This window comes from Leptonotus elevatus, chromosome 7 (genome assembly GCF_054856555.1).
Source record: "Leptonotus elevatus isolate MCC_2025b chromosome 7, RoL_Lele_1.0, whole genome shotgun sequence".
NCBI lineage: Eukaryota > Metazoa > Chordata > Actinopteri > Syngnathiformes > Syngnathidae > Leptonotus > Leptonotus elevatus.
The window spans coordinates 15,592,137-15,605,836 of record NC_141245.1 but is presented as its reverse complement, the minus strand read 5'-3'; the positions used below and the strand labels follow the sequence as shown (position 1 = coordinate 15,605,836).

General features: G+C 41.7%; 1 protein-coding gene across 4 annotated transcripts in view; it reads right to left on the bottom strand.

The window, feature by feature from the left end:
* Nucleotides 1–12,706, bottom strand: part of kmt2a (lysine (K)-specific methyltransferase 2A) — a 52,957-nt gene extending 40,251 nt beyond the window's left edge. For all 4 annotated transcript variants that reach the window (XM_086079917.1, XM_086079920.1, XM_086079918.1 and 1 more), the window contains exon 1: nt 12,416–12,706. In XM_086079917.1, the coding sequence (XP_085936043.1) occupies nt 12,416–12,661 (246 nt within the window). In that variant the 5' untranslated portion in view covers nt 12,662–12,706. The remainder of the gene's footprint in view (nt 1–12,415) is intronic.
* Nucleotides 12,707–13,700: the final 994 nt, after the last annotated feature.

The window sequence follows — 13,700 nt, the reverse complement described above, 5'->3', positions numbered from 1 at the left end:
ATGTTCATTATAGTTATCATGGTTTGCAGTGCATCATACGGATTCTATGACCAGGTCCATGATCAAAAATAAAAACTAAACATATTTCATTACATTTCTATCACTATTTCAAATTATTAGATTTCAGATGTACATGAAAAATACATCGATGCTCCTTCATGGGTCAAGGTGTTAATAATGTAAAAGCTAGAAGGGTACTCATGTCATGTATAACAAGATCGGCTATTAAACGTATTTTCAATGGGAAACAAAAAAAGAGTCAGAAGACATCTTTGCTGCCCTTTTCAAGTTTACAGCATATATATATATGCACTGAAAGAAGACCTTTGGCACCCACTGAATGCCTTTACTTCTTCATCTGAGAGTGCGTGTGCGCTTAAGAGTTGAGGTGAGAATGTCTTTTTATCATGTTTATTTATAGCAGTTACTGTGCAGGGATGCACTTGAGGTCTTGTTGGCCCAGTTTGCAAAGCAGCTGCTATGCGAGTGCGGTCTTGCACATGTAAACGACTACCAGCTAAAAGTAATATGCAAGCTGGGTGAGTAGGCAAGAATTCCCATGTATGAAATGCAACCATTTTGACCATTTAAAAGGTGGGGCTAATGTGCACGTGCATGGGCTTGTCCCTGAGCATCTTCCCTACGTAAATGCTCCGTTGCTAAGCATTCCCTACTCTTCCCCTCTCCTCACAGTCATTCCAATCTCCGCTCAGACAGAGTATGCGGCCCCTCTCGGTGGGCGTTGTTGCAGCCGTTGAGGAAAGAGGGGCGGGGTGCCAACGGACGACTCTGACTTGCTGTGATGGTGTGAGTGGACCTTGATGACATCACACCGCGTTGTGCTGGAGAGCATCCACAAGGGCGAACGGCACGCCGCCTCCTGGAAACGCACGTGAGCTCACGCGCCAATCCGTCAGGCACCCGTTCCGCCATACGCACGTTTTTACTACTAAAGTGGATGTAAACAAGCCAACAGTGGCGGTGAGTGTGCTGGGTAGGGGAGCAACGGCGGGGCAGGCGTAGTGAGGAAAGGGGGAGGGAAGAAAAGAAAACATGGAAACATCATCTCGGCTATTAACAACAACAGGGAGCGAAGGCGTCTCCTGAGAGGACGAGAGGGGTCAGGGGCCACGACATGCTCGTGCACACGCCTGCCAATCCCAAGTCTAAACAGGCCTCCCACTCACAACAAGGCCCCCTCACCGTCACTTTACGCCCACGGCTGTGTGAGGAGCTCAACAGCAGGAGCATGCTCAGGGAGGTAACTGCAAGATGTAAACAAACACTGGAGTGTGAGCTACGCTCCATATGCCGCTTGATTCGTAGCAACCAGGATGTTAATGGGAACAGCAAAATGTCCCTGTATTCCATTTCTACAATTTTTTAATTGAAAGAGTAACACCAACAATTAAAATAATCGGTAGTTGCAGGCTTAAACTAGTTCATTGTGTGCCGTTGGTGACCTCGAAATGTCTAATGTTGGGACCGTCGTAAACTTAAGCCCCTTTGTGTTGTACAAAGGTACCTTCAAATTTGACGTCCCTAAGGTTGTACAAGCCAACTGAAGTCTGGGGAAAATATGCCCCAAAAATCGCGCAAAAACTCAACGAAATCACACATGACGCCAACATATCTCACGAGAGCTTACATCAGCCAGCATTTACAGGTCAGTGTATTTAATTTTTTTCGGTTTGTGAAAGAGGTATTTCAAAATAATTGCCAAAATGAGAGAAGACAAATAATATATAAGGTGTGTAACATTTTCAGGACTGGTGCCATAAAAGAAAAACAACACATTGCCAGGTCAGGTGAGTAGGGGCTGTTTTCTTCTCAGCCAGGAACTGTCAGATGCTCAGGTCATTATTGTGAACAGGCATGTTGTCATGCTGAAGCAACCTAGAGTTGTCCTGCCACTACTCATTCTTCCGCACTGAACAAAGCAAACACCATAGGATCTCTTTGTAAGCGTGCATGAAAAAAAAAACTTGTACGTTTGGTTATACATATATTTTGCGATTCCAGTCCTGGAACTTTTTTGACACACATCGTCCACCAGTTAGAGTTAGATGAAGCAAGTCACAAAGTCCAGACAGTGGAGTTGACTGCTAACGTTAGGCGCTAGCTACCAACTGGCTGGTTTCTATACACGTCATCCCTTGGATTAACATTTTACATTACGGAAGTACTGCTTTACATGCTACTTCATGTTACAATTGTTTTGATACTTATATATACACAATACAATAAGCAATTAGCCTGAAATTTAATCGGTACAATATACAATACTTTTGATGCCTCAAGTCAAATGCAAAAAAAAAACCTTCGCAGTACTTCACAGTGCTTTAAGATCTGTGATGCATCAAACGGCCTCATTCATGCAAATTATTACATCTCTTTGTATTACAGCGAGCAATTGTACCTAACGAAGCAACTGGTGAAGTGTAGGACTTGAGCTGATATGAAAGCACCAAAAGCAAGAACGATCTGAGTTACCGCACAGAGAGTGGCGAGAGGGACCGTCCCTAAAAGGCACAAGATGAATGTGAATTCATTTTTACTGAGCTCATCTTTGTATCAATTTGACTAAGTAAGAACTTTCTGCCGTGACATGCAGATAAGGGACTGAATTCCCCTGCTGTGAACAATCAAGAGGGAAAAAATTTTGATTTGACTATTAATGTGTTGAGATTTGTTCAAAAATTTAACTGTGCAGGGTGGTCCACTGTATAATTATTTGAAATTCAACCACAAAGGCCCTTGTTAGTCACTTAAACTATGGCTCTATTCATAATACATTCAAAAAGTTTGCATTATGGGTCCAACTGGGACTTCCCACTGAGATTTTTTTTTTTAATCATCAAACTTTCCGGTGATCAAGATTATTTCCCTAAACGTTCTCACTTTTAAGTTTCTATAGCACAGATAAGCATCAGATCAATATTTGCTGATTTTTTATGATCATAATGCATGAAAAAGATAAGTATTACATGATTGGTTCAGATGTGATGTTAAATCAACAAGAGAAAACCTGCATCAGCTGAATAAATACAGTAGATATAATAATAAATAATGCTTATAATGTACACTTTTTTTGTGGGTGTGGCTCATAGTCCAAAAATGATGATAATCAACTGCTATTTTATTTTTAATACATTTCTTTTTGTCAATTAATATCTGTACTGTGAATCTCCTTCTCTGATTGTTCAGTTGACCTGTTTCAATGCCAGTGTCGTTTTGAGCGGACTGCTGGTCTGAAAGAATTGAATGTAGCTCTGTGTGGAACAAGCTGAGCTTTGCGTGGCTTATGTTATGTCCTTCCGACAGCAAACTACAAATGCCGTCCTTGCTGTATGAAGCCAAGAAGTCCACTTCATTCTGCCTCAATTGCTTCAAGACCAAATTAAGCAAAAGATCGCTTCACCGCAATTGCCAGAATTCTTAACAATAAATGCATCAATTAAGATGCCTACCCTGAGTCCATTTAATTTTGCATGGTTCAAATGAATTAAGCACTAAGTGTGAATTATAGAAGTGAGTGTGGGATTCACTAGTACGCATTTAATGATACAATCAATTTCAGCACATAAAAAAAACAAAGCACATTAGCACAACCAATAGTATTTTACTATTACTTAATACATAGGCAGTTTTACGCCTAGATCGTTTTCATTGATTTACATCTAACTTTAAGAGTACCCAAAGACGTGTGACAAATGCCTGCAATGGCACGGAAACCAGACACCACAATTATGTGGCAAATACCTCACATGAGGTTACCAAATAGTTTTTCATAAAAGGCCAGATGTTTAGCTTATCTACTTCAGTTCTTCATGAATCCAAACTAGCCTGGCATTGTTGGTTATACAAGCCATTGAATGTCCACTTGGCGGAAACTGTTTGCTGGGCAATGAAAGCTGCGTCACGGCCGACATTTACGATATAAGTAACACTCCTGATCTGAGCAACTACATCAATCAGGTCCAGTAATGAGTAAGATGGGGAAGAAAAAAAAAAAAGGGAAAAAAAAAAGAGTAAGATGGGGACCATGTGAGTAAGATAAGGAAGACAGGAGTGAGTCACCCAGAAGGACACACTTTTAGGTACATTCACTGCACAACTTACATGCTCGAGTCTAGACCACCACCCTTTAACAAGACCACCACAAAATGCTGTCAAAGCAGCCCGATGTGCCATTAAAGACTAGCTCTGAAGGTTAAAAGCGAAGTATAAATCTCATTCATAACGAGCAAAACATTCAATAAAAATTCTTTTTTTTAGATTCGATTTTTAATCACTTTTTTCCGGATAAGGTTAATTCAGCATCCTAGTTGTAACGTTTTGTAACAGCTTTTGAGGTCTTGACATTAAAAAAAGGTACAGATGTCAGATGTAAAAACTACCAAGTTTTGAAAAGGTACCTCCCTTAGTTTTGTCAAACGTAAAATCTAAAAAGTTTTGTCAAATGCGTTGCGGAAACTGTCTTTGGGGAGTAGCTAATATGCTGTACTTCTTTCGACAGCAAACTAGTTGAAACGGAAGCTAGCCAAATAGAAGCAAACTGAAGCTCGCACTGTTGTCGGACTTCACACTACTACTGCTATTACTAATACTACAGAACTTAGGGCTGTGCAATATGGGCTTGAAATAAAAAATAATAATAATTGCAGATTTTAATCTTATGGTTTTATCCCAAAAGTTGATTTCCCAGCCTTACTACTACTTATAATGCATCAAATTTATATAGCGCTTTACAGTAGAATTGATACATTATTCATGCATTCACACTCTGGTGGCGGTAAGCTACTTAAGTAGCCACAGCTGCCCTGGGGCAGGCTGACGGAAGCGTGGCTGCCAGTGTGCGCCTACGGCCCCTCCAACCACCACCAAACAGTTACACCATTCATACACCAGTGTGAGTAGCGCTGGAGGTAATGCGTGTGAAGTATCTTGCCCAAGGACATGACGACACATGACTTGGTGAGAGCGGGGATCAAACGACGACCTTCTGGTTGCTGGGCGGCCGTGGCTCAGGGTGTAGAGACGGTCGTCTACTACATGCGTAGACATCTGGTCTGGGGGAGGACATGTTAAGAATTGTCATCTGAGGGATCGTTGAGCGTTTCGAATGCAGCGCACCACACACTATAAGCACAGTAAGACCAAACTTGCCGATTTCTTCCTTGTCATCTTTGCCAACCATCATATGTTGAAAATTGCTAAGCATGGATGGATGTACACTGCTTTGCAGTCTTTCCAATAACCAGGAAGGGTTAATTAACATACGCACGTGGCACTAGTTTTTTTTTTCTTTTCTAAAACTAGCTTGTGAAGTGAATAGTTTAAAAACACTTTGAAACATTCCAGGAATCTTTCCTTTGACGTTTACAGTACACACAGAGTACCTCATCCCTTCCAGGAAAGAAAATTGGTGATGAGCTCATACTCCTATATGCCACTCAGATGACGCACCCCCTCAGAGAGTTTACAAACACGACTGAGTAGATTACACACTACAGTGGTGCCGCTTTGCTTCGTGCATCCCCCACCCCCCACCCCCCTCACCCCCAACCATGGCCACCCTGAGCAAAAGGTGGGCTTTTGTTATTTGAGTGTCCCAGCACAACTGTTTGACATTTGCTTGACAGCACGCGGCCCAAAACAAACACTTAGGGGGGTAAGGCGACTCCTCTTCGGACACCTAACACCTGAGGAGGAGATCGACAGTGGACAAAGACGGAAGACTGACGGGCACGTGTGCAATACGTCTCAAACATCTACGTGCACGCACAGCAGAAAAGGAACACATGGCTACTCCTGCATGCACAAGCGGACGTCACATCTCTGGGACACCCCTGCCCCGACGACACTCAAAGCTGTAGAAAAAAAAGACAATTCCAGCCGTTCTCTTCATCAGGACTTCTAAAGCGGAGGTGAAAGCCCCTTGACCGCCTGCTGTAGCTGAATAAAGCCATGGACGGGAGGGTCTGTGACTAATTCTCCTCCCAGTGTTGTCCTGTAGGGACAAAAAGGGGCGGGGTACTGGGGGTGGGTGTCGTCCCGCATCCTTTGATATCCCTGCCTGCGCTCTTTCAGCCGTCCACACTTTGTGAGCACTAGAATAAAAGCAGACACAAAGCTTCCTGCTCCAATCCACACGCTGCCTCTGGGATGGGTACGCGGGTGAAAGCGGGGGAAGGGTCTCTTCTATTTAAACAGGCCAAACACCTGCTGGACTCAAGCCCCATGCACCAAAACCCACCAACCAGTGGGCCACAGAGGCATATGGGCACATAGATCAACATAATGGCATTGCACAGAAAACAATCCACTCCATGATGTTGTTTGTTGCTCAACCTCTGATTTACTTGGGTTTGGTATAATAAAAAATAATAAAACATAGGAGTGAAAAGAACACTTTACAACACATTCAATTGTATTGTTACCACAGTTCCCTTGAAAAAGTAACTTAGTTACATTACTGATTACTTGACTTTATTTGTAACTGTTAAATTACTTAATTACATGATTTTAAAAATACCTAAATTAGAATATTCTATATTACATTAAACTGATGCAAACAACCCCGCATAACATGAAATTGACAACCAGTCCTGCTCATACAATTGAAAGTACATTTTAAAGTCAGGTATAATTTTTTTTAATAATAAATAAATAATTAAAAAGTTCTACGTGCCCCCACTAGTATAACATGATAATTAATATTGCGTTTGTGGAATATGAATTAAAGCAGAAAAATCCACCCGTTTTTATGGGCGGCCATTTTGCCACTGAAAATCAAAGCTGCTTAAGGCCCAGGTAACCAATCACAGCTCACTTTTTTTCTGAGTTCTTCTGGTCATGTGACGGTCATTAGTTTGTTTCCGTGAAATATGCCAGGTTGGGGGCCGCTGTATTGTATTGAAAACATATCAATGAGGTGATGGATTACCGTAATTGTTTTTGACTTGACTTCCATTATATAGAAAAAGGTTTTAGTTATTCAACCCCTAGTGCAGTGGTTCTTAACCTGGGTTGAATGAGTCAGTTTCAGGAGTTCGGCAGATGACAAGACGCACACTCGACTCATCTGATTCGTGATACTATGTCAAGGTGGGCCATCGTTGGCTGCAGGTGATCACGTGATTTCTTTATTATTGTAGTCCCTTCATACTAACTAATATGCCAAGCAAAAAAAGAAAGTGGTCAGCCTCATATGAGCAATATGAATTCACATGGATAATGGAACATATGGTGTTCCACAGGGTTCAATTCTAGGGCCTCTGCTGCTTTCATTGTATATACTGCCCCTGAGTTAATCTTTAAAAAAAACAGCAGCAACAACTTTCTATCTAGCAAAACTAAAGGAATACTTCCTTAAACTGAATGGAAATGGGAATAGAAGAACACAAGTGTTCTAAATTGAAGTGGAAGAAAGACAGATTAGAAGAAAAGGCTACTCTCCCTGTTAATTTCCTTCAGCAGTAAACCCAATGTCGTGAATTTGGGGGGGGGGGGGTTACATTTGATTTTTCAATAAAGGGTTCGGTGAATGCACATATTGTACTCTGGAATTTGGTGGGGTTCAGTACCTCCAACAAGGTTGAGAACTACTGCCCTAGTGTATATTAGTCTCTGCTCGCATGCTTCTTCTTTAAACACCTTTTGGAGAATAAATGGCTAAAAAAAAGACAAAGAAAAAGCCAAGGATTTACCTCGAGAGTTGAGAGAAAAGTTTGCAAAATGTGACTTCCGAGGCATATTATACCCTACTTTGATCAAAATCCGAAGAGTTGAGGCTCAAGTGTATATGACTAATTGACTTTTGATTAACATGAATGTTAAGCCACCTTATGTTTAAAACAATGAAGACTGATTAGATGTACAGTAAAATGAAGGGGTCATGGTAGCGTAAGAGAGTGGTGGTGGTGGCTGTGTTACACGATTACAAAATAACAAAAACTGGACAGCTTGGAACCCCAGAAGAAAAAAAAAGAAGCAACTGAAACTTGGACGGATCAAGAGAATGAATTCCCTCCACGCACACAAAAGCTAACAAATGCCTTCATTTGGACAGCAACAGCCGACAAGCACCCCTTTGAGCCACGGCAATAGGCTTAGTAATCCATTCCAAAGTGGCAGCTGTCAGAATAAAAGTTGCTCTGCTTCTCAGCCCGAGTTCTGTGTCTGTGTTGGATTTGGGTCTTTCTGTCTGGATGGATTTGCCGGAGGGAGGGAGGGAAACCTGGCCCAGTGTCCGGCTGGCGCTGTGTTCAGCATTGCCCTGTGAACCCAGCGGGCTGCAGTGAGCCTGAACAATCCTGCCCCAGTCTGGCCACAGAGGCATTTCACTGATCCTGAATGAAAACCACAAGCTATGCCCACAACATGTATCGTGGGGATGTAACAATTCACACTCAATAATCCTGAAGTACAAAATGGGAATATAAGAAGAACGCTCCCAAGCCACTGGAACATACAAAGTACAATACTTTGTAGTACTAGTATAATCAACAACAACAAAAGTATACTGTAGTTAAAAAAGTCCTTCCCCCCCAAAAAAAGCCTAGATTTACATCTTTCAACCGGATGTGATGTGTTGTTAGAAATCAAATGCTTGTCACAAGTGGTGGGTGGATCGACCCATCATCCAAATTATCCTACATCTGCGTTGATACTGATCCATATCAGCGCCGTTACAAAGATAATTGAGTTTCTGTTTTTCTCCTCCACATTTGCATATGTAAATGTGTTTTTAAAATCAATAAATACAATCACTTGAATTTAAACAAGCATATTAATATTATGTATCTTAGATTTGATAGAATATATTTTTTTAAACCGTGAAGAGGATACTGTGCGGCAGTGTTTCCCAACTGGGGTATGCGTACCCCTAGCAGTACGAGGACACATGATATATTTCTCAGATCAATAACCTGTAGCCCAACCACACCTAAATCTCAACAGCCGCATGTCAACTCAAGTGTCTTATAAGATCAGATATGTGACAAAAGAAAGTAAAAGTGCAATAATGGTGCTGCCTAATATTTGAAGTTTAAATATCTGTTTAAAGTTTAATGATTCAAAGTAGCTTAGATGTATCCTATTATTTGGATTCTTAAAAAAAAAAAAACTTATTTTCAAGGCAACATATTAATTTTAGCTGAAAGGAAGTGGATTTTTTTTTAAATATATTAGTAGAGGTGAAATTAGTCTTTGAATAATTCGAGTAATTAAAAAAAAAAAACATTCAAGGATATTAATTCGTATTTTCTGCCGAGTGTTCATTTATAGAAGATTATATCCCTGTAACAAACTGTGGTCACCAATTAAAAAAAAAAAACTTTTAATTATGTTGGGAATGACATTGTGTCTGTTGCCCGGGTGTAGTGGTGGCTAGCAGCTAAGCTAGTGCCCAACATAGCTGGCAAGAGCCATTAGGCTACTTTTCAATGGCAGTTTAATAGGTGAAAATGACTTCTCATACTTTTGTTGACAACAGTTGTAGTTCCTACTAATGAGTTTGTTTGTTTTTACAGACCAGGCATAGTCTAATACGCTATTTTGTCCGGCAAAATTGACACTGCGGTTCTGACCTCACTTCCACCCCATAATCGCAAATGTTTCCAGAGAAGAAAATAGAGCATGTATGCAGTTTAAATTAAAGTAAAAAATTGTGATTTGATTATCTAAAAATGAAAACTAGTTTGTCGTTCATTATTAAGTGAAATGTGTTATTTTCAGCCAATTACTCGATTAGTCGATAGAATTTTCAGTAGGATATCCATAATATTCAATATCTGCAGCCCTTAATATTAGACAGGTTAACTTCTGCTAATATTGTATTACAGTAAATAATGTTAAACTCCATTTTTTATTTCTCAAAACATACCGTTTTGATTGTGACAGAGAGAGGGATGAATTATTCCAAAAATAACTGATGTCAAAAAGCTTCAAGGAACTGATTGTGATCGCAATTTGAGGTATGTCTCAAATGTTTCTTGGAACCATGATTAAACATTTATTTATAGAAAGTATTAATGGGTGCACAAAGCTGGACCTCATCTTCAATAGGCTTCACCGAGCTCTATGAGGATGAATGGCCCAGTCGGCATCTGCAATACTGCAATGCACTCAAGAAGCTAAAGAATACAAACCAGACACACCAAAAGAAATGTGTGTCGCTGGGAAAAAGCATGAAGCACTCTCTAAAACTAAAATGCATATATTTTTCATCATGCAGCATTGTAGCGGCCTGTCCCTACAAATCAAACATGCAGCGCCTGCCGTACTTTCATTACTGTTGCAGAACAAGTGGGATTTATTTGTTGCAAGTTTGAATTGAAAGGGCTGCAACATTCTCAACTTCAACATTTGAGACTGCTGGGAAGTGGAACTGTCTTTACTCCTTACTGCCTTAACATACAAGCTTGAAGTCTAACTTGAAAGTATTCCAGTCAAATTACAGTGATAAAATAGTATTTAGGATTTCCTTTGAATCTGAATTAAGCCCCCCCCCCCCACAACAATAAATAGGTAGATAAATAAATAAATAATCTGGTAATTGACAGGGTCACCACAACTTGGCTCATGGTGGCCCTGTGTCGGACCCTGGTCATTCTGTTTTAGTTAACAGTGCTAATAATGACAAAAATGCAAATAATTTGCACATTAATATATTATATTTTGTCTACTTCACTAGTTAATGCACAGATTAAAACAAATCAAAATGTACTCAGCCAGCACAAACTAGTTGCTTCAAGTAATTTTTGGGGATGAATTATTTGTAGCACTACATATTACTTTACCACGACTCTTATTCTAGAGTAAGAGTACTTTACTTGAAAACAGTTGCTGGCTATTTTACCCACCTCTGCCTTCCTAATGCAACCAGTGCATGCAACCCACAGAACCCGCACACGCTGCACTACATCACTTGTGTGTTGTCGAAAACCCAAACTACTCAAATGCACTTGCCACTACTGCAACGGTAGCATGCTGCTGCTGCTGCTGCTGCTGCTACTGGTGGAAAAGGAAGATGGTAGTTCGCTAAGGCGAACACACCCCCACATCACACGGCCCGTCAAGCGGGGGACTCGTTGTTGTTGTAGCCGGCCCTGCATGATGCGCACTGTCACTCGACGAAGCCAACTCGAACCCCCACAAGTGGCACATATACTCTCTCTATGCGAAATATTACAAAATAAACAGGAAATTCAATCTGGAGTGGATGCATGTGGCTACATAATAAACGTGACCGTGTCGCTATTAGCGAGCAACGCACTGGCTACGAAGAGAATGGGTTCACCTCCCATTTTCCAACGCATCAGCAGTAGCATGACGGCTAGCGTGGCGTAGTATGCTAATTTCGTTAGCTTAGCCACAGACAGCAGGAGAAACGGCTACACCTGCGAGCTCCGCCAGCTTTCGCTGAGATGTCCGACCCGTTCGAGTGATGTCAGACAGACATGAACACAATGGCAGTTTCCACAACGTGAAATCACTCGCGACGTAGAAATAAAAGTGTACACTACTACGGGCAGTTAGCCAACGAGCTAACCCACCAGCTAGGTTAGCTGAATGTTCGCAGCAAGATGCACATCTCAAGGAAAAGCACCAGCATGTAAATTAATCCAATTAGTCATTGGAAATATACCCGCAGATGGGTGCGAAAGAATTAAATGAAACAAAATACTGCCATGGAGGGAAGCTAACTTCGATTCATGACATTTGTGTACTCTCGCCCCCTTCAAGTTGTCATATCTTGTTTTTAAACACACCACACGCTACCTTGACGGGTAAACGACTTCCACGTCGTTATAACACACACAATTTGTTTTCGGTTCATTTTTTCCGCCGATATAAACAAACAACTTTTACTGTTATTGTACGAGACGTCCAAGTCGCGTAAGCGTCCAACTGAGCTAATGTGTCAAGTAGCTAAGTAGTAAAGCAGTTGTAGGGGCTTAGTTATAGGATGCGTGCTTGTTATAATGTGTGAATAATATGACAATAGCGCCAATATTGCGTCTTTGGGTCATTCAACTATCATAAACTCAACATCTAGAAGATGAGGGGAGTGTTTTGAGTTAGCGTGCTAGTAATCGTCCAGCGTAGAGTGCAAGGATGAAGCCTCTGCTCTCACTTCTCCTCCAAACTAACTTTGTTCCGAGCAGAACCTGACACAAGCACACGTCTCGGTTCGGTGTCGTGTGGGTTCCGGAGTAAAGTTTCTGCTTGTAAAAGTGCTGCAAAGTTAATGGAGCATCCTGGGGAATGGCAAGTTTTGCTCAGTTCGGAGACCGATAGATTGTCCACGTTTGGACCGTTAGCTGCAAAACAACGAACGCATCTCCCGGTACCGGAGCTCTCCAACCGAGCTATACTCTCCCCCTTTCCACGTCCGTCCAGTGCTTACCTCCGCGCTGCTGGAATCACTGGATTCCCCCAAAACATCCCGAAATTTCTGCAGGTTGCTCCCGATGACCGAAGAGACCTGTAGTGCAGCATCAAACCCGGGTCCGAGGCCGGCGGCGTGCGGGTGGGCTCCCGGGACGTTCCGCAGCGAGGCAGTGACCCTTACCCGGCCCGCTCTCCTCCCGGTGCCGGAGTTGCTGCTCCCTCCGGGCCGAGCGGGGAAGCGCCACCGACAGCTGTGCGCCATTTTACACTCTGTGCCTGTGTGCCCTGCGATCACAGATACGTCGGTGGGCGGAACCCTGAGCCAGCACTCCACATAAACAAGCTCCGCCACGGCCTCTACTCTCACTGGCCGACACGTCGTTATGCAGGTTGCGGGGCGGACCCGACACGGCCCGGACAATGCATTTGCTCAGCGGGCGCGATTGGAGCTCAGCGCCGCCGAGTTCTAATCAGATTCAGGGGCTTTGCCCGGGAAACGAGCGGCGCACTTGAATGACAAAAATAAGCAGCCAAACCGTTAAAATAGAATACAGAGGCACCTAACAGAATCTAGAGTTTTACTAACACGAATCTACTGTTTTATTAACGTTAGATACCCGCCCATTTGTAATAACATGTAACATAGCACGTGTTATTAAAAATAAAATGCTTAATGTCATTAGAAAGTCTGTGTATTTCTCTTTAAAACGGTGCCAAATTTGAGGTGGTGATATTCCATAGCAGTCAACATTCTACTTTCTCCCTTCAGTATCCTCTTCATGAGGTAAAATATATGCTCTATTGGGTTTAGGTCTGTTGATTGACTTGGACAGTCTAAAACATTCCACTTTTCCTCCTTGAAGTAATTTGTTCTGTTGGCAGTTTTTGTTTTGAGTCATAGTATTGTTGCATGATAATCTCACGATTAGTTTGGATGCATTTTTGTAGAGTTTGGAATGCATTCCGCTGATACCATCATCAGTTACATCATCAATAAGGACTAGAGAACACTTTCCAGAAGTGAATAGAGAAATTACCTACACAAATAATATTGTATGTTTTGTTTTTATAAGCAGATTGTTTCTTTCTCCATATGTTTTGCTTTTCCATCACATTGGTAGAGGTTAATCTTGGTCTCATCAGTCCATAGAACTTTATTTTAAAACATTTCCTCCCGCATTCCAAAAATGTGCATGTTAGGGCCATTGGAGACTTTTTCAGTGTGCATGTTGGGTGACAATTTCAGAATAAAATCACAGTACTACTACTTAAAATATGTCTGACTCTCTGGTGAAACAAAG